At 40.7% G+C, this 26,160-nt stretch overlaps 1 protein-coding gene across 5 annotated transcripts in view; it reads right to left on the bottom strand.

The window, feature by feature from the left end:
- Positions 1 to 22,415, bottom strand: part of HDAC10 (histone deacetylase 10) — a 35,667-nt gene extending 13,252 nt beyond the window's left edge. For 2 of the 5 annotated variants that reach the window (XM_073328275.2, XM_073328277.2), the window contains exons 1-15: positions 22,303 to 22,415; positions 21,011 to 21,077; positions 20,295 to 20,429; positions 17,878 to 17,974; positions 17,236 to 17,333; positions 16,872 to 16,976; positions 16,600 to 16,668; positions 15,832 to 15,958; positions 12,776 to 12,841; positions 12,350 to 12,409; positions 11,894 to 11,983; positions 7,345 to 7,451; positions 5,876 to 5,943; positions 1,916 to 2,204; positions 1,125 to 1,215 (exon numbers count right to left, since the gene is read on the bottom strand). In XM_073328275.2, coding sequence (XP_073184376.2) covers positions 1,125 to 1,215; positions 1,916 to 2,204; positions 5,876 to 5,943; positions 7,345 to 7,451; positions 11,894 to 11,983; positions 12,350 to 12,409; positions 12,776 to 12,841; positions 15,832 to 15,958; positions 16,600 to 16,668; positions 16,872 to 16,976; positions 17,236 to 17,333; positions 17,878 to 17,974; positions 20,295 to 20,429; positions 21,011 to 21,075 — 1,467 coding nt within the window. In that variant the 5' untranslated portion in view covers positions 21,076 to 21,077; positions 22,303 to 22,415. Of the gene's footprint in view, positions 1 to 1,124; positions 1,216 to 1,915; positions 2,205 to 5,875; positions 5,944 to 7,344; positions 7,452 to 11,893; positions 11,984 to 12,349; positions 12,410 to 12,775; positions 12,842 to 15,831; positions 15,959 to 16,599; positions 16,669 to 16,871; positions 16,977 to 17,235; positions 17,334 to 17,877; positions 17,975 to 19,039; positions 19,188 to 20,294; positions 20,430 to 21,010; positions 21,078 to 22,302 lie in introns of those variants that run through there. The other 3 variants (XM_073328280.2, XM_073328276.2, XM_073328281.2) reach the window with 3 other exon arrangements.
- Between the last annotated feature and the right edge of the window lie 3,745 nt (positions 22,416 to 26,160).

Here is a 26,160-nt window from a genome sequence, read left to right as displayed (position 1 = left end):
CAATAAAGGTTCTCCAACTGCAATTTAGTTATTAGTTCTCTTGACTGTTGTACAATCCAGCTCCCTCTCCCAGAGCTGAGTGGGGTTGGTAATGTTAGCAGACATAAACAACTTGCTTTTGCCACCAACATCTGCAAATATGACTCTAAATATCAATAGCAGGAAGCAGACCTGTTGAGTACGAAGGGGTCATTTTGACAGTTACTTTTCTGACAAGTACTGCACTTTAGAATGAGATGTTCATCCAGAGAGAAAGTTTGCAACTGTACAATGACAAAATACAAACTCATTTATGTTTCTCTTGTTATTTGTAATTCTTCTGGTCACTCCTGCTAATTGTTGATAACAGTTGTGTTTAAATATAGTCTTGATACTTCAAAGCCCATCTTTCCTTAGTTCCTGATCCTGCAGTGAAATCATCACACTGAATTTGGGGTATCACATTAATTTTCATGGCAATACACTGATGTTTTAAACAAAACAAAGAGGATTATTGCTTCACTGGAGAGTTAAACAGAGAGAAAAGCTCAGTTCTGAGTAAACTGTTATTCAGACATCAACAGATATAATAATAAAAGGGCTAAACTGTACATTTAACATGCAACCCACAATAAGGGAGGATACGTAACTGCACTGCCCTAATGGTAGGATCAAAAAGGAAAAATTACTCCCAATGTGCACTGGGGAAGGAATAATTTGAGACGCTTCTTTATGGGGTGCAACATACTCCATTTGCATCGCCTTGGCTCTACCTTCTCCCCTCCCAGTTTTGCTTGAAGCATCAAGTGCACAGCCCTCTGCACTCCCTTAAGAGTCAGAGCAATGATCTGGGTAGGCCTACAGAACAAGGAGGATTCTTGCTCCCTCATATGCCCCTGCTCACATAAAGGCAGGGCACAATCTTGATCAAACACAATCAAAAAAATTACTGAAGTAAGCTGCTGTTCATATATATTTTCTCTTATCTTTCCCATTTACTCTAGTAAGTAGTCACAATTTTAACACAGATACAATCTGACGGACACTAGCAGGATAGGAAAAGACATAACTAATATTGAGCTAACACTGAAGATCAATCAAAGAGCAGAAGAAACATAGAAAACAATATAGGCAGTTAATATTACCTTCTTCTTTAGTATTTTATCTAGGATAGCCACCACATTCTGAAGAGAGAGTAAAGCTCTCTCTTCCTTCACAAGTTCTGCATCAAGTGCACTGCAAAATAAGTTTTTTAAAACTAATTAAAATTGGGTTATGAATAATAATCTGTTATAGTCTGAATAGTATAGTAATGTTAATTAATAAATGTTTCTAAAGCATTTTATAAGTGCTACACATTTGTCCTCAAAGAACTAGAGGTGGTCAGAGGATGACAATTTTGTTTCATGACAATTTTTGAGATCTTGAACTTTGTTTTCACTCCACAAAACCCTTTGGGACACTTTCCAAAACAGAATTGTGTTGAAACAGTTGTTTATGGATTGAAAAGCTTAGGTTTTCAATTCAGGTCTCCCTCTACCTTTCTCTGGTCAGAAGTGAACAGAGAGCCCTGGCCCTCAGAAAACTTCCTACTGCAAACTTCATTGAAATCGGTATGTTTCTGCAAAGTGTTTTAGTTTTGGAAAAAACAAAACACAAAAAAACCCAGTATATTTGATTAAATTACTTTTAGTCACAAATGTTCTGACAAGCTCTGCAAAGAGCTTTGCCGACATGGGAGATATATATCATTTACCCTATTTTGCCGATAGAGAAACTGAGGCAAAGGTTAAGGAAGGCCAAGGCCAAAGAGAAAGTTAGTATCAGAGAACTAGGATTAGAAGACAAGAGTCACTGGTTTCCAGTCCTGTGGTCAAATCACTATACCATGCCCACTCCGCAACATTAAGTTGACAGCCACATAAATAAAACCAACCTGACAAGAGTTTTCAGTTCTTGTGCATTCATTTCCATCTCCACTTGAACAGATATTGGTAGCAAATGTGCATCAGCTTTAGAGACAATTGCTGCTGCTGTTTTAACAGGAGGCACTGGAAAGAGAATTTTTTTCATGTGTGATTCCAAAAACCTGTCTATTTTGATAGCTTCATCACTGTTAGTCTTCCCAACCGCTTGCTTTGCTGTGGGATGTGTACTAGTTTGAATTAGCTCAGCCTCCATCATCTGTTTTGACTTGGTAACGAGATTGTGTAAAGGAGTTGCTTCTAGAAAAAAAAAATGCATTTTTTGGGTTCATAAGTATCATAAAACGCAAGTGTAATTCCTAGGCACTAAAAATGTTATATATTAACATGTACAGTAATTGCATTTATTTACCATAGAGGGGTGCATTTGCCTGGCTGGTGCAAATATATATTTGCAGGTGCTGATTTCAACATATTTATGCTACAAAGAAATATGTAATTTTCAGAAGTGATATTTGGCATTTTTGTTTTCATAATAATATGGCTTCAACCTTCCTTTGATTAATATGAAAGATAAGCAAATAAAGCTGTTTCTAAAAGTTTTTATTTGCAATGTAAAATAAATTGTTCTGTATTCTTTGATGCCCCAATCCTACAGGTGCTTAACTGAATTAATTGCACTGAGTTCATCAGACCCACTCATGTACATAAAGTTATGCACCTGTATAAGTGTTTGCAGGAAGTGTTTGCAGGATTGGGGCCTAAAGGTATACTCATCCTTGAATAAAAGCCATAAACATTACTGGGAATATCTGTGTAAATCTCAAGAGATTAGAATCCTATATATGATGCTTTTACCCAACAACCTCAATTTGAAAAAGCCTACAATGTGTACCATTAGCTGGGATGGACCACAGTAGAAGGAACGAAACAAACAACAACATGTACCGCTTTTATATTCTGAATTGGTGGAATGATTCAGCAGAAAGAAAACCAGTTGCAGTTTGCAAGGTTTTTGCCTCAAAGAAATATCACTAGTAGTTGTAAGAAGAAAGCAAAATAAATTAACAAACAGAAAAAGAACACACAATACTCCTCAGCATGAGATTTAACCCAGACTTATGACACTGGTGCCAAACCTTCACAAAAGCATCCTCTGCCCCTCTTGTCTCTCAAGCAGCCAATCTGAGTAAGCATACAAAGGGAGGAGGAAGCTGACCAAAGGTTAACCCTTTGCTCACTGGGGACCAAATACTGATTGTGCATCCTGTAATACATATTAGCACTTCCAACCAAGGATGTCACAGCATTTTTGAGACACTGAGGACCAGATTTTCAGCTGGAGTAAGTAAATCAGTGGAGCTATAAAAATAGAAAACTCAGTCATAATGGTGGATTTCAATTATCCCCATATTGACTAGGTACAGGACAGGATGCAGAGATAAAGTTTCTAGACTTTCTAGACCTTCTTGGAGCAGCTAGCCCTGGAACCCACAAGGGAGAGGCAATTCTTGATTTAGTCCTAAGCAGAGCACAGGATCTGGTGCAAGAGGTGAATATAGTTGAACCGCTTGGTAATAGTAACCATAATATAATTAAACTAAACATCCTTCGGGGTGAGGAGAAATACCAGAGAAGCCCACCACAGTAACATATAACTTCAGAAAGGGGAACTACACAAAAATGAGGAAATTAAAAGGAACAGTAACAAGAGTGAAATGACAAAGCTGCAGGTAAACTTTAAAAAACACCGTAATAGAGGCTCAAATTAAATGTATACCCCAAAATTTAAAAAAAAATAGTAAGATGAACAAAAAGTGCCACCATGGCTAAAAAACAGAGTGAAAGTGGTGGTTAGAAGCAAAAAATAGAAAGGAGCATAAACTCTGGCAAGGAATAAATGGTCAGTTTTCAGAATAGAGAGAGGTAAATAGTGGTATCCCCCAGGGATCTGTACTGGGACATATTCATAAATGTTCAAAATATTCATAAATTATTTGAAATAGGGGTAAACAGTGAGGTGACAAAGCGTGCAGATGATAACTTAACTTTCTTGAGTAATTTTGTAAGTCCAAAGCTGATTGAGAAGCATCACAAAGGGATCGAACAAAACTGGGTGACTGAGCAACAAAATGGTAGATGAAATTCAAATGTTGATAAATGAAAAGTAATGCACATTTGAAAACATAATCCCAACTATACATACAAAATGATATGGTCTAAATTTGATGTTATCACTCAAGAAAGAGATCTTGGAGTCATTATGGATAGTTCTCTGAAAACATCCACTCAATAAGCAGCGAGTCAAAAAGGCTAACAGAAAGTTAGGAACCATTAGGAAAGGGATAGCTAATAAGTAAGGCTATGTTTTAGTCCTGGGTATTTTTAGTAAAAGTCATGGACAGGTCATGGGCAGTAAACAAAAATTCACAGCCCATGACCTGTCCATGACTTTTACTATATACCCCTAACTAAAACTTGGGCAGGGGGCCACAGGTGCTGGGGGAAGTTGGATGGTTGGTAGGGCTGGCAGAGGCTCACTACCCGGCTCCGCATGTCCCTGCAGCTCCTAGGTGGCAGAGGAGCCATGGGGGCTTTGCACGCTACTCCTGCCACCAGCTCCGGCTGCACAGCTCCTATTGGCCAGGAACCGCAGCCAATGGGAGCTGCGGCCCAGGGGCATATGGGCACGGGCAGCACACGGAGCCCCCTAGTCCTTCCACTGCCTTGGAGCTGCAGGGCCATGCCAGTGGGAACCAGGGAGCCCCCCACCCCAAGGTAAGCATCCACACACACACTGCCCAACCCCCTGCCCCTAACCCTGAGTCCCCTCCCACACCCCTGAACTGCTGCTGCTGGCCCAAGGGCTGCCCAACTTGGGCAGCCCCTAAGCCAGCACTGGCCGCTGCAGAAATCACAGAAAGTCACAAAATCCATGACTTCCATGACAGACTTGCAGCCTTACTAATAAGACAGTAAATATCATAATGCCACTATATAAATCCAAGGTACACCTCCACCTTAAATACTAAATACAGTTCTGATCACCCCATCTCAAAAAAGGTATATTGGAATTGGAAAAGGTACAGAGAAGGGCAACAAAAATTATTAGGGGTATGGAACAGCATCCATATGAGGAGAGATTAATAAGAGTAGGACTGGTCAGCTTGGAAAAGAGACTACTACTACATGGGGGATGTGATAGAGGTCTATAAAATCATAACTGGTGTGGAGAAAGTGAGCGAGGGAGTGTTATTTACCCCTTCACATAATACAAGAATAAGGGGTCATCCAATGAAATTAATAAGCATCAGTTTAAAAACAAACAAATGAAAGTACTTTTTCACAAAACTTAGGCTGTAGCTCACGAAAGCTTATGCTCTAATAAACTGGTTAGTCTCTAAGGTGCCACAAGTACTCCTTTTCTTTTTGCGAATACAGACTAACACGGCTGTTACTCTGAAACAAAACTTACAGTCAACCTGTGAAACAGGATGTTGTGAAGGCCAAAACTATAACAAGGTTCAAAAAAGAATTAGATAAGTTCACGGAGGATAGGTCCATCAATGGCTATTAGCCAAGATGGTCAAGGATGCAACTCCATGCTTCGGGCGTCCTTAAGCTTCTGACTGCCAGATGCCGGGACTGGACGACAAGTGATCCATCCCTTGAGAATTGCCCTGTTTTGTCCATTCCCACTGAAGCATCTGGCATTGGCCACCGTTGGAAGATAGGATATTGAACTAGATAGATCATTGGTTTGACCCCAAGTGGCCATTTTTATGTTCTTATGAGCTATGCCAAATTACACCAGCAAAGAATTTGGCCCTGAATAGTGATCCCTCACAATACTTCCGTGAAGTAGGTAGGTTATTTGAACCTATGGATATTAATTATAAATCTTTTCTGGAGTTCAAGTATGTATCACATTTATCAATCACATTAGCGAAAAGAAACAGAAGACCAATTACCTTCATACATCAGACATTTCCAGTATGGTTTATGTGCAGCTCTCACATTTTGTATAGACTCAACAGCACTACAAAAGACAAGTGATTAGCATCATCAGTTCAGATGAAAATATAGGGAAGGTTGCCAAGCTGAACATAAGACTCCGTTTCTGAAGTTTTTGCTAGAAAAACAAAGAGAAGGGCATGTTACTTGGAATGATTACTTGCAAGTGTCAGCCACAGAAAATGAAAGAGAATGTGTAGTGTTGTAGTCCTGGATCAGCTATCGACTGAGTACAGAGCTTGTTTGTGAGCAAGAGAGACACCAGATGTGCTCACTATACCATCCTTTAATGCTCTGCCCGCAGGTATGGCTGAGGTTAGCTTGAATAAGGTATTTCTCACACAGTGCAACCTAGAGGCTGAACAGTATAATACAATTTAGTGTTCCATTACACGAACACATTGCTGTCTGACAGGTTTCAGAGTAACAGCCCTGTTAGTCTGTATTCGCAAAAAGGAAAGGAGTACTTGTGGCACCTTAGAGATTAACCAATTTATTTGAGCATAAGCTTTCGTGAGCTACAGCTCACTTCATCGGATGCATACTGTGGAAACTGCAGAAGACATTATATACACAGAGACCATGAAACAATACCTCCTCCCACCCCACTCTCCTGCTGGTAATTGCTTATCTAAAGTGATCACTCTCCTTACAATGTGTATGATAATCAAGTTGGGCCATTTCCAGCACAAATCCAGGTTTTCTCACCCCCCACCCCCCTTTCCAAAAACCACACCCACAAACTCACTCTCCCACTGGCTGTTATCATCTGGTATTGCCAGTCACGGCATTAGGAGTTCAGCTTTGACTGAGGTGGATGTCTATAGAGAAACGAGGCTTAAGGATAGAGATAGTAAAAAAAATTCCCCTCCTGAGTTCTTTCACCTTTTAAGCTTAATTGGAAATAATCCCAGAAAAGGAAAACAAAACCAGAAATACATGGATCATTTTGAAGTGGGAGCGATCAGAGTCAGAAAAATAATGCATTGTAGCAGCATATTAAAGCCCTGATTCAGCAAGGTATAATAAGCACATGCTTAACTGTCCCATTGATGGAACTATTCATGTGCTTAAGGCTAGGCATGTGCTTATGTATCTTTCTGAACTGGGGCCTAACTTCTTAATTTGCATTTATCAATATCATAATATTGTTTAATATTTTTGAGCATCAGGATTAAAAAAGTAAGGAATGAGCACTTTAATTATTTTCTGGAAATTGTAGCGTTTCCCACATTCAGGTTTTAAGGTAGTTTTCTTTACACTTTTAGGCTTGATGATACAAGTAGAAAAAATAATATGAAATGCCCATGTGACTTGATTTCTAGCTCACAGTCCAATAGCTCCAGTTCAATGTACAATCAGCGTCTTCCATAAACAAGAAGAACAGACACATATAGCATGAAACAAAATATTTCTTGATCCATACCTTAAGCACGGTGCCATTTCTCCAGAGATCTGGGGGAGAGGGTCTCTAAGCAAAGTTTTTACAGTCATGCAGACTGATTCAGACAATGACTTCAAATGGTATCCACCCTAGGAAAATTAAACTATATTTTGTGCAATGCAAAGAACAAATACGTACTAAATAAACTATCTGTAAAACGTGCTTGTAGAAAGTATATTTTTTCATTTAAAAATATTCTACATCCACCTTTTGAAATATGCCTGCATGTTAGCTAAATGGAAAGTAGGATCTAATGGCTAGTGCCATGGAAATAAATAGTCAGCTACAGTTTCTGTTTCAGTCTGAAAACACTTAGTCAGAAGCAACTTGTTAAAATACGTCATTGTGAAATGACACCAATGAGCATAATATGGTTGGACTGCATTACTGGAAATCAGTTATATTATTACCAAAAAAAATAAAAAAAATAAAAAATTGGGAAACTTGGGGTGAGATTCCGTACTGAGCCACTAAAGGTACGTCTACACTGCAATTAAAAACCCACGGCTGGCCCTTGCCTCAGGCTCACAGGGCTCAGGCTAAGGGGCTGTTTAATTGCAGTGTAGATGTTTAGCCTGAGCTCTGGGACTCTCCCACCTTGCAGGATCCTAGAGTGCTTTCACAAGGGGATTCCTCACCCAGCTGGAACAAGGAATTTTAGGGCCCCTTTATACTGCTCTGGCCCTCTTACCCAACATAAAAGGGTCAGAATTGGGGGGGTGAGGATCTCACCCATGATGCTTTCATCTCTATTAAACTCATTTTCATCTGCAAGTATCTATTCTGATATACACCTTAGTGCTCAAAGATTGCAACACTGACACCTCTGGAGACTGAAATCCACTATTCATCCATTGACAGGTATAGAATGGTAAAAGACCAATGTATCATAGAACCATAGAATATCAGGGTTGGAAGGGACCTCAGAAGGTCATCTAGTCCAACCCCCTGCTCAAAGCAGGACCAATCGCCAACTAAATCATCCCAGCCAGGGCTTTGTCAACCTTAAAAATTTCCTAACCTTAAAAATTTCTAAGGAAGGAGATTCCACCACCTCCCTAGGTAACGCATTCCAATGTTTCACCACCCTCCTAGTGAAAAAGTTTTTCCTAATATCCAATCTAAACCTCCCCCACTGCAACTTGAGACCACTACTCCTTGTTCTGTCATCTGCTACCACTGAGAACAGTCTAGATCCATCCTCTCTGGAACCCCCTTTCAGGTAGTTGAAAGCAGCTATCAAATCCCCCCTCATTCTTCTCTTCCGTAGACTAAACAATCCCAGTTCCCTCAGTCTCTCCTCATAAGTCATGTGTTCCAGTCCCCTAATCATTTTTGTTGCCCTCTGCTGGACTCTGTCCAATTTTTCCACATCCTTCTTGTAGTGTGGGGTCCAAAACTGGACACAGTACTCCAGATGAGACCTCACCAATGTCGAATAGAGGGGAACGATCACGTCCCTCGATCTGCTGGCAATGCCCCTACATATACATCCCAAAATGCCATTGGCCTTCTTGGCAACACGGGCACACTGTACATTAATTTTGATGTACAAGAGTCTTTTCCAAGTATTTTACTTTCCATGCCCTTTCAGTTCTTGGCCTCTCTGCTAAGACTAATGGATTGTAACTAGGGCCAGGCAATATCACAAATAGCATTTGTTAAAATTATGAGATGTGGCTGGCCTGATGGCCCATCAGAGGTGAGGTACTTGGGTTGCAGCTGGTAAAGTGCTTCCTGCAGCCTGCTTATGGAGCAGCCATGGCATTAGCCTCAGAGAACAATGCTTGCTTCTGTCTTAGCTAGAAAGAAGGGACTGCAACTGTAACTTTGTAACAGGCAGAAGAGAGGAGGTTTAAAAGGAATAATTAAATGGAGAATGAGGATGAGAAATGGGTTCGCCTTAGGAGAGAAACCAGGCTTGGATGCCTTGAATGAGTAGTAATATCTCTACAAACTCAACATGCCCACAAGAGCCATCAGTTCTTTAGGATGCTGTCGAGAGGGTGAGTGTGAAGGATGCACCATGAAATGTTCAGAAAGATAAAATATTTTCTTAGTTAAAAAGATAGCTTTCAATAGCAGTAGGTCGTGTAGAGGTTTTTTAATAAATACAATGAGAAATCAATAAGGACTCCATTACTGGGTAAATATGTACTTGGGCAGATGACTTTAAAAGCTCTATTGGGGCAAGGTTTACTTGCAAAAATGTCCATAATGCAGCCTTGTTCTTAATGGATCTGATATGGTTCGGAGTAGCACTCCAGTTGCTGTGCACAAGCACTATGAACCCACATTGAAAGCTTTATTTTTTTAAATCCAAATATAAAATCATCATATAAATTCTCTCTCCATCAAAAGCGAAACTCAAACAGCTTAATGGGACTAAATCGGGGGGCCCAGATAATCTTCATCCAAGAATATTAAAAGAATTGGCACAAGAAATTGCAAGCCCATTAGCAAGAATTTTTAATGAATCTGTAAACTCAGGGGTTGTACCGTATGATTGGAGAATTGCTAACATAGTTCCTATTTTTAAGAAAGGGAAAAAAAGTGATCCAAGTAATTATAGGCCTGTTAGTTTGACATCTGTAGTATGCAAGGTCTTGGAAAAAATTTTGAAGGAGAAGGTAGTTAAGGACATTGAAGTCAATGGTAAATGGGACAAAATACAACATGGTTTTACAAAAGGTAGATCGTGCCAAACCAACCTGATCTCCTTCTTTGAGAGAGTAACAGATTTTTTAGATAAAGGAAACGCAGTGGATCTAATTTACTTAGATTTTAGTAAGGCGTTTGATACTGTGCCACATGGGGAATTATTAGTTAAATTGGATAAGATGGGCATCAATAGGAAAATTGAAAGGTGGATAGGGAATTGGTTAAAGGGGAGACTACAACGGGTCCTACTGAAAGGTGAACTGTCAAGTTGGAGGGAGATTACCAGTGGAGTTCCTCAAGGATCAGTTTGGGGACCAATCTTATTTAATCTTTTTATTACTGACCTGGGCACAAAAAGTGGGAGTGTGCTAATAAAGTTTGCAGATGATACAAAGCTGGGAGGTATTGCTAATTTAGAGAAGGACAGGGATACCCTACAGGAGGACCTGGATGACCTTGTAAACTGGAGTAATAGGAATAGGATGAAATTTAATAGTGAGAAGTGTAAGGTCATGCATTTAGGGATTAATAACAAGAATTTTAGTTATAAGCTAGGGACGCATCAACTAGAAGTAACGGAGGAGGAAAAGGACCTTGGAGTATTGGTTGATCATAGGATGACTATGAGCTGCCAATGTGATATGGCTGTGAAAAAAGCTAATGTCGTCTTGGGATGCATCAGGAGAGGTATTTCCAGTAGGGATAAGGAGGTTTTAGTACCGTTATATAAGGCACTGGTGAGACCTCACCTGGAATACTGTGTGCAGTTCTGGTCTCCCATGTTTAAGAAGGATGAATTCAAACTGGAACAGGTACAGAGAAGGGCTACTAGGATGATCCGAGGAATGGAAAACTTGTCTTATGAAAGGAGACTCAGGGAGCTTGGCTTGTTTAGCCTAACTAAAAGAAGGTTGAGGGGAGATATGATTGCTCTCTATAAATATATCAGAGGGATAAATACCAGAGAGGGAGAGGAATTATTTAAACTCAGTACCAATGTGGACACAAGAACAAATGGATATAAACTGGCCACTAGGAAATTTAGATTAGAAATTAGACGAAGGTTTCTAACCATCAGAGGAGTGAAGTTTTGGAATAGCCTTCCGAGGGAAGTGGTGGGGGCAAAAGATCTATCTTGCTTTAAGATTAAACTCGATAAGTTTATGGAGGAGATGGTATGATGGGATAACATGGTTTTGGTAATTAAATATTCATGGTAAATAGGCCCAATGGCCTGTGATGGGTTTTTAGATGGGGTAAGATCCAAGTTACCCGGGAAAGAATTTTCTGTAGTATCTGGCTGATGAATCTTGCCCATATGCTCAGGGTTTAGCTGATCGCCATATTTGGGGTCGGGAAGGAATTTTCCTCCAGGGCAGATTGGAAGGCCCTGGAGGTTTTTCGCCTTCCTCTGTAGCATGGGGCATGGGTCACTTGCTGGAGGATTCTCTGCTCCTTGAGGTCTTCAAACTACAATTTGAGGACTTCAATAGCATAGATATAGGTGTGAGGTCTTTTTTAGGAGTGGTGGGTGAAATTCTGTGGCCTGCATTGTGCAGGAGGTCAGACTAGATGATCATAATGGTCCCTTCTGGCCTAAATATCTATGAATCTATGAAAAAGTGTAGACTACAAAATGTTAGTTTAAAAGAGATGCAGCTTTTTTACACACTCACAAGAGCACTGTAAAATCTTAACCATTCTTGCATTCCTGGTTCTCAAAAAAGACATTCTAGTAAAGTTTCACATGCATAGGGAAAGAATTTATTTTGCTGAGCTTTTTATTTCTAGTTTCAGGCTAGGGTGAGGCTCTTATACAGAGACCCTCCCCTCCAAAATGTACAAAAAAATGACACGTTTAAAGCTTTACCTCTAGAACTGCACACAGCCTTCCATTAGCTAACTGCATTAGGAAATGTGTAAGGTGGGCAAAACACTCTGGAGTAGCATTCATCTGACCCTAAAAACCAGGAAAATGTTAGAAAGAAATAGAAGCCTTGGTCAACAAAGCCGGTAACATAAGAACTGCTATAGTGGCTCACCCATGGTCCACATAGCCCAGTATCCTGGTTCCAGCACCAGATATTTCAGACAAATGTGCAATATGTGGAAAAATCTGTACCTCCCCCCACCAACCCATAAATGTCTCAGGCCTGAAAATAATCTTGAACTTTTAGGAATTAGGCTGAAACATGAGGTTTTATTCTTGGTCAAAGTGAAAATCTATCTATCAATAGCTGGACAATTAGGACATTTAAAATATAAGTATACTTTTAAAATAAAATTATGAATGAGAAAAGATGCAAAATCCTGTAAAATTGCTTACCTCCGGGTCACCAATTCCTGAATCATATCCAGAAGAGACCAGAATAAGTTCTGGAACAAACTAAGATAAAACAAGATATGTTATATGGAATTTTTGCAATCCCTGGGCCCAGTCCCGTCAACTGGACTACACACATTACTCAGGAAAATTCTTTATTCAAGACTTAGCCTTTGTATTGTTTTCATTACAGCCTTTTACACTGAATATGTAAAAATAAAATCCTAACTTATTTCAATATTTCACTAGTCAGGCATCAATCATTCAGCCACTCCTTTCAGTAGAAACAATGGACCGACTGCATTTCAAATGCATATAGCATTCCTATACCTACAGATATTTATAAAAACACCACTTTAAAAAGTATTTAGAAAGGGTAACAGGTTCTTTTTTATTATTTTTATTCAAAAACTAGAACAAAAACATTACCTCAAAAGCCACTGGAAGCAACACATGGAAAAATGCAGCTAGATAATCTGAATTTCCCATTCCGACCTGCAAAACCAATGCATGAGATACGAAGCAGCTCTTTTTTCTGAGAAAGTAATGTGTTTATTTTCTAGGGGCCAGATCCACAAAAGATTTTAGGTGCTGTGATCCTAAGTATGCCTGTATTCACACCCTGCACACTACTGTAATAATCTTTGTACAAAATATGCCTTGTGTTGTATAATTTAAAAATTAATAACACACTGACTATTTATATTCTTGTGTGATATATGTATGCAGTGTATATTAAGAGTTATGGATATACGGTAGAATTATGACTAAAATGTGTTGAAATCAGGTATGTCGGGGGAGCTGGTAAACAGGAATGACTTACACAAAGCAATGTGTATTTGATTCTCTGACCAGCCCAGTATTCAGTTAAAGACAATGACGGTCCACTTTTAAATATTAGGTAACAAAGCTAACAAGTGGGGGAAGAGAGGGGAAAAGAGCACAGAGCTTCCTTCATCACCAGATTCCATGGTGATTTCCTCACACCTTGAATAAACTTTACTTTGAGGGGTACCCTCAGAAGAATCTGTTTCAAAGTTTTAATGGTCTATAAGCACAGGGTGGCGAATCTCAAGTGATAAGCAACTGAATCAACTGAGTTTTATAAGACTGTAATATTGTATACAGTGTACAGAGGTCTTTTCTGGAAGCTAATGACACACTGGTGATTAATATAATTGGGAAAGGTATTTACTAACACTATATGAGGAAATATGGATACTTAAATGATATTATGCTTTAAAGTCTGTGGCCAAACAAGGTGAAACAGTTTCCCTCCCAGACAGGATAAAATGCAACTATTTACCTGTAAACTATTCTCCTGTAAATTAAGCATGTGGAATCAAAACAATGGAAGCCCATTTACATGCAGGGAGGTGGGAAGCCCACAGGAAGGGGAAAACAGCATGAGATCATCCCACCTCTTGAAACAAAGTCACTGAACTTTGGAAGATATAAGCAAAGATAGAAGCCATCTTCGGCTTCCATCACTAGATGGACACAAGGGAACAGAGTTCTTGCAAGCTGAGAAAGATGGGTCCTTCAACCAAGGAGAAGTTGAAGTCTCTGGAAACTGAATGTAGGTGAGAAACCATCTTGAACAAAGCTTATACCTTGCTAGATTGAGTTTTAGATGTGTGTTTTTCACTTTTATTTGCTTGTAGCCCTTTCTAGGTGTATTCCTTCTACTTGGTATCACTGAACCGATGTCTTGTTGTTAATTAATTTGTTTTATTTTTTACTATAAACCAATTCAGTGCTGAGTTTAAAGGGAAAGCTGCATTTACTCAAGTTAAGTTAATAAGCTATGATGTGCTTGTGTGTCTTTAGAGAAACAAATGAAATTTATTATTTCTCTGCACTGTCCTGCTACTCTGAAACAGGTGAGGACTGGACATTGCAGAGCACACAGGCTTTGAGAAAATTTGGGATTGGGAATGTGTTGGGGTCACCTTGCTGGTTGTAACCAAGGCTGGTGGAAGACACAGTGGGGCTATAGACAGGCTGCTGGGGTCAGAGCTGCTGAACCAGGACTGTCTAGCGCACAGACACTTCAGGGTGTGACCTGCATGCTTGTAGGCTGCATGTTTGTAGGTGGTGAACATCCCAGGCTGGGAGCTACAGCAGCAAAGCACTGTAAGGCATGCAGGGTTTCAGGGAAAATGGTGACACAACTGCTCACTGGTCTGGATTGTATCCAGAATCCCATGACAGATGCCTATGTCCCAGTTTTAGGCACCACTGCAATCTGCAAAACCCCCAGCTGGCTGCCACCTAACCCCACAGGTACCTAAATTCACTCAGTACCTAAACTTTTGCTGTAAAAGTCCCGTAGGCAGGTAAGTTTCTGCCTCTAAGCATGCGCACTGCTGCCTAAGACAGGCATCAGGATGCCTATCTCATGGCTAAGCCCCAGACCGATGCTCAAACCAGGAGAAGATAGATGGAAGAATGCTTATCCTACCTGAGTCCAACACACAAGCTCAGAGCATGCCTAACACTAACAAAATAGGCAGTGAGGACGATCTTTAGCCCAGTGGTTGGAGCACACACCTGGGATGTGGGAGACCCTGGTTCAATTCCTTCCTCTACCTGATGTAGAGAAGGGATTTGAAAAAGGATAATCACAGGGCTAAAGGTTATTAGGGAGCTTTCCTCCTCTTCCCTTCCCTGCCATCTTGTGTGGAGTGAGACAGGCCCTACAAAATAGTTTAGGCACCTAAGTCACCTGACTCCAGGAAAAGGGTTTCCACAAGCAGAGACAGGTGCCTCTCTGCAGGCTGGACTTAGGTGCCTAACTCTATAAGAGCGGAGGGACTTAGGACATCCCCCTCTTGTCAGCATCTCCCATTGGCCCGCCTAAAGTGCTGGCTTTTATGGATCCCATTCTCAGGTGCCTATCTCTCCCCAAGTGTTGTACAAAGGGGCTAAAATCCTAACTCAGGCTTTGTGGTTTTCAAGGTGCATGAAAGTTAAGCATTGCAATGCCTAAGTCCCTCTGTGGATCCAGGTCTCAGTTCCTTCAAGATTTTAGGGAAAGCCAGGAGCAACGGTTAAACAGGAGGAACAGAATACAAAGCTGGAGCCTTAGCTTTTAAGGCCCCAGTACAGCCATCCATCCCTATTCAGCAAAGTATGTAAGCATCCAATTTCAATGGGTCTTAAGCACGTGCTTAAGTTCTTTGCTGAAGAGGGATGGATTTCAACATGTGCTCAAATGCTGTGCTGTACTGGGGCCTAACTAAATAACATACAGATAAAGGAAGGGGAATGTGTGAATTGGTGATAGATTGTTTAAATCATCACACTGGAAGTCATTTTCTCAGCAGACATTCCATTCACCAGAACGCGTGACCTCTGCCAAGTAATCAAGTCAATGCATTTCTCATAAAAAGTATTACTTCTAAAACTGCTAAGACAACATTGCCCTGAATGCATGACAAAGTTACTGAATTTCCACTGTTATGCTATCAAGCAACATTTACCTTATTCCAAGGTACATTTAAATTGAATCCTTTTCCTTTTCCCTGACCAACAGCATCATAATCAGATTCTCTGAGCAAGGGCCAGAACTGCTGACGTTCATAGCGATGCCAGGAGTAATAGAGAACACTGAAAGAAAGAATAAACAAACCCAACTGAAACAAAAGTTATGAAGGATCTTTTCACATCTGACCCTCTCTGGCTCATTTCACAGAAAGCATGAAAATAGGCCTTAAGTAGCAAATATTCCTCATCTTTCTCTCCACTAATCTCTGAACAAACTGGCACCCACTTACTTGAAAAGCTCCGTATAGTCTAGCACAACAGTTAAATTCAGCTAGGGCACTTTTGCTGTAAGTTTCTGGCATAGACTCCTCTAGGGCCAGAGAAAAAGAATTTTCGAAAGAGGGGTTTTGCTGATGGGCTCAAAGTTTTTAGCTTTCAGAAAACAGCATAGACCAACTGTTCACTGAATATTTGGATAGTGGTGCGGAGAGAGCTTTTTATCAGCAAACAAAGGCAGCCACGGGGCTCATATTGTGTCAATTTTTCTAGAGTAGACTTACAAATTACTTTTAATTAGGTTTAAAGGTTTGTTTCGCTTTGTTTGACAAATGAGAATAAATAAATACAGTTTCAAAGAGAATGAAGTACCTAAAAGAATGAGAGTCATTTTGTAGGAATTTCCATTTTCAAAGTAAGAAGGGTTTTATTCTACAGAGAGGAGACCAAAAATAAACCAACTGGACATGCAAAAAAAATTTACAAACCTGGGATCCTCTTCAAATACATATTGAATTCCTTGTCCATGGTGCACATCCCAGTCAACAATGAGAATTCTGCATGAATCAAAAGGAAATATTCACTAGAAGAACCACAGCAAACCATGTCAAGAGGATAGTAAGTAACAGACAGAGGAGAAGATTGTTAAAGGCACAAAAGCAATTTGGTGCCGAACGCCTATGGACTTTCAGTGGAAGTTAGGCACCTAACTGACATTTGTGCCTTTGAAAACCTACCCCAGAGACAAATATACACTAACCTCTGGAGACCGTATCTTCTTTTGGCATACTGAGCTGCAATGGCAACATTATTAAACACACAGAATCCATTGGCTGCAGTTCGCTGGCTGTGATGACCTGGAGGCCTGAAACAAAGCTTGACATGGTTACTCACTATGAATGAACTTTGGCTGAAAAGTAATGTAACCCCTTCCTGGTTAGAGTGGCACTCTGTCCCCCTCTAGTGGTGGCTAGGCCAGCTATAGATTGATGACCCTGCTACAGCCATGGCTGAGGCCTATCTTTTAGCTCAGGCAATAGAGGCTCATATATTTAGCTCAAGAGGTCCCATGTTTGATTCCTGCTGCCAGTAACCCTTAACAAAACTCCTAAGTACTTCATTACCTTACTAATGCCATTCCATTGCACACTTTTCCTGACATCACAGAATCCACCAGTTGCAAAGTTGCTCCTACTGCTAGTTTAGCACAGCGGTAAGTATTCTAAGAAAAAAAAAAATCTCATTATCATCATCAGCCACCCACCAGTTGGTTTAAACTAAATATAACTGACATGTTTTGCATCACTATAACAAATTATTTGAAGTGTTCCCTCCCTAGTGAAGTTGGAGTTGCATGAATGTAACTGAGAGCAGAATTTGACAATAGAAATTCAAGTGTGACTTTTACGAGAAATATTTGTGTATATCATGCACTGTTCTGAAGCATGAGCAATACACAGGCACAAATGGGAAGAATTATGGGAGGAAAGTGTTGGCCTTAACTATCAGTCTCCTTAGTTTTATTAGTTTAAGTTAAAATCCAGAACTATACTTCAATCGGGTGGTGTGGTTAGAGAGCAGAAGCTGTGGAGCTGTTACAAGTATCAGTGTAGTAATTTTAACTGACAAACGTAAGTACCTTGTGAAAAAAACGACAAGTATATTTAAACAAAAGAAAAAAAGTTGGCTATTTTAATTCCAGCTATAAAAAATGGGCTTCTAACGCAACAGTACAAACACTTATATAAATGGCCATGCCCACGTACCGGATGAAAGTAAACAGCATCATAATTTCCTGAGACTCTTCGGAGTTCTTCTTCATTCATTGTCTGGGTGCTCTTTACAACTTCCAAGTATTCTGAACTTTAATAAAAAAAAAAAAAAAAAGAGAAAGCAGGTTAACTGAGCTCAGATATGGCCTGAAAAATCTCTACTAATGCAAAGAGAAAACAAAAGACTACGTGATAATATGAGAGGTTGGTGGTAGCATGTGAGACCTAGCTTCAGAATGTCAACCCCCCATATCCGGTGGTGTTCCGGGGATCAAAACCGAGATGTTAGGTCATATGAGAGCGTGACAACTATCATTTCTACTAGCAACCTGTCTGAGCAGAACCAAGTGTGGTTTGCAGTGTTGTTCAGTTTGGAGACTGCTATCAGCCCCCAAGGAGGCCACTCATTTAGGCTGTGTACACTTATGGTGGCGTGTACCTATGTAGCTACATGCTGCAGTAAAAGACAGGCTACTTGTCACTGTGGTGTGTAACCACACGTCACAGTGAAAGGTTCTGGCAGGGGAAGGCAGTGGTGAAAGGCTCTGGCAGTGAGGAGGCAGTGGGATCCTACACAGCTAACAATAGCAGTGTAGCAGGTGGGGGAGACTGCTTGGGTGTAGAGAGCCTGTATAGGGCATGCACCCTGGGGTTCAGGTGTGTTGGGCATTTCATTCCACTCTACTCACCGAAGCCATACCTCATTGTTTCCAGTTGTGTTTCCAGTTGTGCTAGCTGGGCATGCAACATCTGTACTCTACACACTGTACTCTACACCCTTACTGTCCAAAGGAGAGATTGTCCCTTTGTAATCTGCCCTGAGTAAAGAGCAATGCAGAGATGCTGTGCCTCAAGAGTTGATGAGGGAATGATATTATGATTCTGAGAGTCACAGTTCAGTCCCAAATCCTCCCCTTGCTCCATGGAAGAAGTAATTTGAATCAGCCCTTTATCAGGTTTATATTTTTTGCATCTCCACACTGGCTCAATTTTGCTGGCATTGGAAGTGCATTGGAAGGGCAGAATCAATGTTCTAACCATTGTCTGTCCCTGCCCCTCCTGGTCCAACTGCATGGGAATGGCATCCCAGTGGAACCTGTTCTGTCCTCCACTCTGTGACTTAGGATATGATGCATCTTACACCCTGCCTGCTTACTCTCATGTGGGGTCATGCAACACAAGCCACAGTCTCACTCCAGGTAGAAGACAGACACAGTAATGGCAGCTGCCTAATAGGAACAGATGTAAAAGAGTGGCTCCAAATGAAGAGGTTCGCAAGAACTAAGGAGTAGGATCCAAATTCACTGTATTTAAAAAAAGAAAAAGAAAAAGAAAAAGAAAAAAGAAAAAAAAGAGAGCTAACTTAAACCCATAGGCACCAGGTGTGAACAACACATACAAAACATTTCAACATAAATAATTATTAACTAGCTCTTATACAGCACCTTTATAAAGGAGGTCAGTATCCTTGTCCCCGTGAGGCACAGGGAAGGGAACTTATTTGCTCAAGGACACCCAGCAGGCCAATGGCAGGGCTAGGAATAGAACCCAGGTCTCTTGAGTCCCAATCCATTGCGGTATCCTCTAGGAAGAGTAAGAACTTTACATGTCTTTTGAGGGAGGCAGGTGGCAGAGTGGGTCACCCTGGGACCTCTTTTGGGCCTGATTTTCTACATGCGTGGGCACCGATCCAGATCACAAATAAAATTGAACTTGGTGGTTTCATCCTAATGTACAATCAACACTTGCCCATACTGAAAAACCACTACACAACATGCCACAATTAAGTTTGGACCAGGGCTACAGCCAGAGCCTTCTGATTTCAGGAATCCCATCTCTGGGGCACCCTCTCTGAGTATGTATGCCACAGTCCCTCTAGGCCCAGGGCCTTCTGCAGAATTAAATACAATGCCTTTCTATTTGATTCAATTTATCTTAGATAATTTCCCCTCAACATCTCTTCCTATTTGATTTATACAAATCACCATTTTTCCTGTGTTCACTTTTTCTGGCAAAGTTGGACCAGTTTTGTTTAAAGATTACTTTTAAAGTTTTACAAGTACAGAGCCTCAGTTGTATGCAGTTAGTGCTGGATACAATTGGCAATCTCTGCTCAAAAGAAGCCCAGAATAGGAAAACCAAGAAAATTGTCAGACAGGATTTAGGGGCATTACAGACTTGTGCAGGGAAGTTTGTTCAGCACCTGCCCCCACTACACCTAGATCTAGCCAGTCTTTCATTTTGGGCCTGATCCATTGCCCACTGATATCAGGGGGAATCCTTCAATTGGTTTCACTGAGCTTTGGGTCAGGACCTTTCATAGCAGCAAAATATATGAACAGTTTTTGTAAAGATCAAATCCAGGTGATTAAATCCAGGTGATTAAATTAACATTATACTTGATATCACACCTGTGAACCAACATGATCTCTTCTTCCGTTCCTTCCCTGACAGGTACATGGACACATCTTTCCAAAAGATGATAACGTTTAAGTTGCTCATAGGAAGATAACAATCTTTCCGGCACTTCAATATCACACTCAGGGCTACAAATAAACAAAAATTATCTTGTTACAATACAATATCAACAAGTCTTATTATAAATCCTCGTCAGGGATGCTTGCGCACAAATATTTCATTGTGAAAAGATTCATTTTTCTTGTAGGGGTGAATAAGAGAAAAAAGATCTTTGAAAACTTTCCAGTTTGTGGAATTGGGGAGGTGGGGGAACAACAAACATTTTTTGGTTATAAAAATGCATGAGTAAGAAGAAATTTTATGTGGCTCTTTAAAAACATCAGGAGTGCAACCAACAAAGAACGAAGCCAAAATAAAATAAATAAATAGAGAGAGAGCGCGCCCTAAAATAAAGAAGGCAGGAGTATTCAAATGAAAAGAGTATCAGAGATAAATAATGCTCAAGGCCAGCAAAGAAAAAGGGGATTTACAGCAGGATTCTACTTTGATCAAAAGCCGTAAAAATAAAAGAAACTCTCTGGGTCCCAAGAAAATGCAGCTCACAAAATGGAAATCAGGGCCACCCATCAACTCTTGTACACAACATTTCTAGAAACGCTCTAATAATGGTTTGTTCATTGAAAATGCAGCAAACCTGCAGCTGACTTACTTATCCCAAAGTAGTTTGTAACTTGTCATTTCATCATCGTAAATCAAAGCTGTTCCTGAAGCCATTGCTAAAACAAAACAAAACAGACATCCCAAGATACATTTCTGCATATTCAGGCAGAAAACAAAAATTACAAAAAAAGGATTGAACTGTTCATACATCATCTTATCCTGTGTAATCTATTTTGGGGATGAATGCCCACATTACAGAGGCAACAATACAAAGCAGAGGCAGTGATCCAGAAACTGGAGCACAAAGAAAAGGAGTACTAGTGGCACCTTAGAGACTAACAAATTTATTTGAGCATAAGCTTTCATGAGCTACAGCTCACTTCAGGCCCTGCAATTGTCTGAATATGCAGCAAGCCAACATTGTTGGCCATTAGAGCACTAGACTTTCTCTGTTATCCAAACTGTAACATTGTGCTACATACCTATCTGTCAGGGCTGGTCTGAATGTATGTTTGTGAAGTATTGGGTAATCCTCAGACTGGTGAAACCAAAGTGTTATTATTTATACCATAGTCATTACAGTTATAATAAATTGATCACATTAACCTTTGTCAGGTTTACTTTTAGAAGGATGGGTCTTATGGATATACAAAGAAATTCATTTTAAAAACGGATATAAAGCGACAAAAGCAAATTCAAATGCAAAACAATAAACTGGTGTCATCAAAGGCAAGGACCAGAGATCAGCCAGTGGGATGTTAATATGTAACCTGGAACTGCCCAGATCAGCTCAGCTTTCCAGTTCAGTCTCATATCAGTTTATTTTATAACTTCTAAATTACAAAGCCGTTTCCCTATTATTTAAATAGCGCGCGTGTTTGCAGCAGGACCAATCGCAAAATCAGACCATCCAGTCACCCCACCCTCAGCAGTAACAATAATCCCAAGAGCGAGTTGTCTGAACACTTGGGTTCCGGTGTGAGAGCGCTGACACTTCACTAGCGCCCCGAGCTCAGTGGCGCCCCGCAAAAGGCCGTGAGACCCCTTGGCTCAGCAGTGCAACCACATAAAAAAGAAGTTGGGGGAGAGGGTATGAGAATGCATCAGTCCTGCAGGCAGCCAACCACCCCGGGGGCGGAATAAAGGCGGGGGTAGGGGAATGAAAGACGGTGCAAACTGCGGGAGGGGGAGGCCATGCACTTCTCATTCCCTCCCTGGGCTGTGCGGGGGCGATAAAGGGCTTCAGGCTACCGCCCCTCGGGGGAAGAGAGGGGCGGGTGCAAAGGAGAAGCGGGAAGGTGACTGTATCTTTGCTCTGAGCGGGGGCCTTGCGTCCCCTACCTGGGTTGTCTTTGCGCCGCTGCTACGGCGCGGCCCCTTTGTCTTCGCTTCCCGTTTCCTTTGCCAGCCCGTGAACCCGGAGCGAAACCCCCAACCTGCTCCACCTCCCTCCTCCGTCCTTCCCATTTAAGTGGCTCACGTGACCGATCTCTGAGGGAGGAGTCAAATGGTCGGGCACGCACGTGTGTGTGTGTGTGTGAGAGTGAGAGACAGAGAGAGAGAAAACTAGGACTGGGACTAGGGGTGGCAGAGCACGGTGTGTGCGCGGGGTTCGCGTGGCTGGGCTCTGGAGGCAGGGAACTCTGCGTGTGAGGGACAGGGCAGTGTGAGTGGGTTGGGGTGGGAGGACACTGTGTGTGTGTGTAAGGGACAAGGGTGGCTGGGCACTGTGTGTGTGTGTGTGTGTGTGAACCTCACTGAGGAAACTTGAAGGGCCTGGTTCTCATTACACGAAGGCCACATTACACCTCTCTCGTGTGTAAAGAGGTCTTATGGTGGGTACGTGTGTAAGTTTTATCCATTCTGAGGCCCCCTTACACTGTGTAAAGTAGACTTAGTCCTGCTCTGCACCTGAAACCTAGCTACGTCGCTCCGGGGTGGGAAAAATTCACATCCTCAGAGACTGTCCGCTGACCTAAAACCCGGTATAGACACTGGTAAATCAATAGAAGAATTCTCGCTTGGCCCTCGCTGCCACCTCTCAAGGTAAAATCCCTTCCATCGCTGTAGCAAGTGTTTGCACTATAGCACTACAGTGGCACAGTTGCCACGCTGCAGCTATTCCGCTGTAGCACTTGTAGTGTAGACATATTGTTAGTGCAAATTGGCATCAGCCCCTTTGTTAGGGATTGTTTTGAATGTGTTTTCCGGGCCAGTCTTTGTTACACTCCCAGTCAGGGACAGTTTAAAACAGGAGTATTTTATTAAACTTTTGCCATAATCCAACAAAACCCTTCAACCTAAATCCTGACTAAATTCCCCAATATAAAGGTAAATAAAACTAAACTAAGGAAATAACTCCTTTTATTTTTATAGGTTTCAGAGTAGCAGCCATGTTAGTCTGTGTTCGCAAAAAGAAAAGGAGTACTTGTGGCACCTTAGAGACTAACCAATTTATTTGAGCATAAGCTTTCGTGAGCTACAGCTCACTTCATCGGAAGCATTCAGAGGAAATTTATTTTTATAAAGAACCATGAATCTAATTCCCTGTGGATCATTCTCAAAGTGTACCTTTTAGTATGATCAAAACCAGGTTAGTGATGTTGCTGACCATTCTGACAGGTATTGTGCTTCTAGAATGGGTCACCCACTGCTGGGTGTGAATGTTACCATGAAGAGAGCCTTTTAATGTGACCTTTATGGGAGAGTTGGAACTTGTATAAGCACTGACAGAATTCTTTAAATATTTACCATTTTACCACCAGAGATTGACACACAAGCCACAGGACAGAATGACCTGAGCTTTTCAACTACATGCTTTTTTAAGCAGTTGCTTCATTATACAACACAGCTTTAAAATAGGTTGTTTCAGCTTCTGGATATTTCTCAATCTGTATTAGTTTTCCAGTCCATAACAGCAAACTACGGGCTGGCTCTGGTTCAAATGCATGTATATAAGAACATAAGAACGGCCATACTGGGTCAGAACAAAGGTCCATCTAGCCAAGTATCCTGTCTTCCAACGGTGGCCAATGCCAGGTGCCCCAGGGGGAATGAACAGAACAAGTGATCCATTCCCTGTTGCCCATTCCCAGCTTCTAACAAAAAGAGGTTAGGGATACCATCCCTGCCCATCCTGGCTAATAGCCACTGATGGACCTACCCTCCATGAATTTATCTTTTTCTTTTTTGACCCCTGTTATAGTCTTGGCCTTCACAACTTCCTCTGGAAAATGATTTACATTTAATTAATGTCAATGGGAATTGTGGCCACCAAGAGGATTTGTTCCAGTAACAATACTACTCAATTCATAACAAGAGTTCCACAATATATATACAGAAACCTCTATGCCATATGGATTTTAATTATTAGAAAAGATTCATATTGGGGCCTATCTGCACTACTTGAATAAACATGCTTGTACACAACTCTCTGCTATGAATAGGGGACACTGTTATAACCATTTAAATACAGTTTTTTATTACCTGTATGGATGGGAAAACAGCTCTAAAATATTGAAATAAAAAGAAAACGGTACAGAGTTTAGGCATAGAAGTTTCTGGTTATCAGGGAATATCTGATTCAGTCCCATATTTTCTTGTCCTCATTGGTAAGAAGAAGCCATGTTGTTACTATTGGCCTTAGGCAAAGAGTGGGACTCCATGGTGCTGGGAACTGAGCAACATGGAACAGAAGACAGTCCCTGCCCCCGAGAGCTTACAGTTCGCAATGAGCTCTGCAAGGGTAGACTCAATCAAAGAGTTTATTAAAGGATTGGGGTCTAACTAAGGACAAGATGTGACAGGTGAGAATAGGATATAATGGTGGGAGGAGAGAAGCCAAGAAGCCAGGGCTAACAGTGTTAGGAACACAAGGTTGTATATATTAGCTAAGTGTAAGCTAAATTTTTAAATTTTTGTATGTAAGTGAACAAGAGGGTGATTAATGAATCACTAAAAAACTATGTGCTTAGTTTTAATAAGGATGCCCTGGAGCATGGTAGAGAATCATGTTCTAGTTGGTGTAGTTGGGACCTTAGGACCTTGCTTTAAAAATCCAGATGCTTTTTTAAACTTTTTAAAAATACAGATACAACAGGTAGCATATTACTGGTGTAGCTGATAATTTATGCAGTAGCTATTACATGTTTTTGTGCTGATTATACATCTTTATGAAATTAGTTCTTATGTGTTTGAAATTAAATTGAGCCCAATCCATCACCACTGTGTTTTAAGATCAGCACAGGCATACTACAACTGAAGATGCTAATTACAATAATTTGGGCAGTATAATGTTTTACATTTCTTGAATATTATCAGTGTCTTTTGCAGTTGTCTTAGTCCCGTGAAATTCCCAGAGACAGCTTGTAAAGCACCTGGGTTGATTTTTTTAAAGTAACTAATGTTTTATTTGAGTTAATAAAATGAAAACAGATTAGATGCATTCAGTAGAGTTCTGATTCAGATTCCAGTAGGAGTGTACACTTTTTCAAAATGATCACACACGATCAAGAAAGTACTTTTTCAAAACCTGTACTTGTCTTATGCTTTAAAATATTAATACTATGTTATTGTAAGTGCTACCCATTATAAAATAAAACTAGCCACCCCAACCATGTCCTTCTGAGGCACTCAAACTGATGTTTGTTTGACAGAAAAGGAAACCATTTTGTCCATATAGAAATGTCCAGTAGAGGGCCACCTTCTTTTAAAACACTCCATCAATGTAAGAAATTAAGTAGATTAGTGTAGATGTAGGCCAAATTTTATCAAAGCAGGTGCCTAAAATTAGGCACCTAAAACCACAGTTAGGGCATGTGAAAGTCAATACTGAGATATTACAGTGATGGGCAATACAGAAAACTTAAGAAACTGTAGACAGACAGATTTTCAGAGGTGCTGAGCACCTCAAACAGCATTAGAAGCATTCATTGTTATGATTTGCACAAGAAAGTGTTTTATGACAGTGTTATACATATTATGCAAGATTTTTCACAATAATCTGAGGATACACATTTATACATGCTGGGCCAAAGTGGCTGGAACACCATTTACCACACAGAAATTATGTCCACTTACACCCAAGTTGAATTCAACCTGTTATAACATATTTTTAAAAAATTACATTAAGACTTTACATTGCATTTATAATACATTTCTATTTACAAGACTGCATTGGTATGAGGAGAGTAGTCACCT

The sequence above is a fragment of the Lepidochelys kempii genome, chromosome 1 (genome assembly GCF_965140285.1).
Source record: "Lepidochelys kempii isolate rLepKem1 chromosome 1, rLepKem1.hap1, whole genome shotgun sequence".
NCBI lineage: Eukaryota > Metazoa > Chordata > Testudines > Cheloniidae > Lepidochelys > Lepidochelys kempii.
Note: the sequence above shows the minus strand (reverse complement) of the source record. Positions and strands in the feature narration are given on the sequence as shown.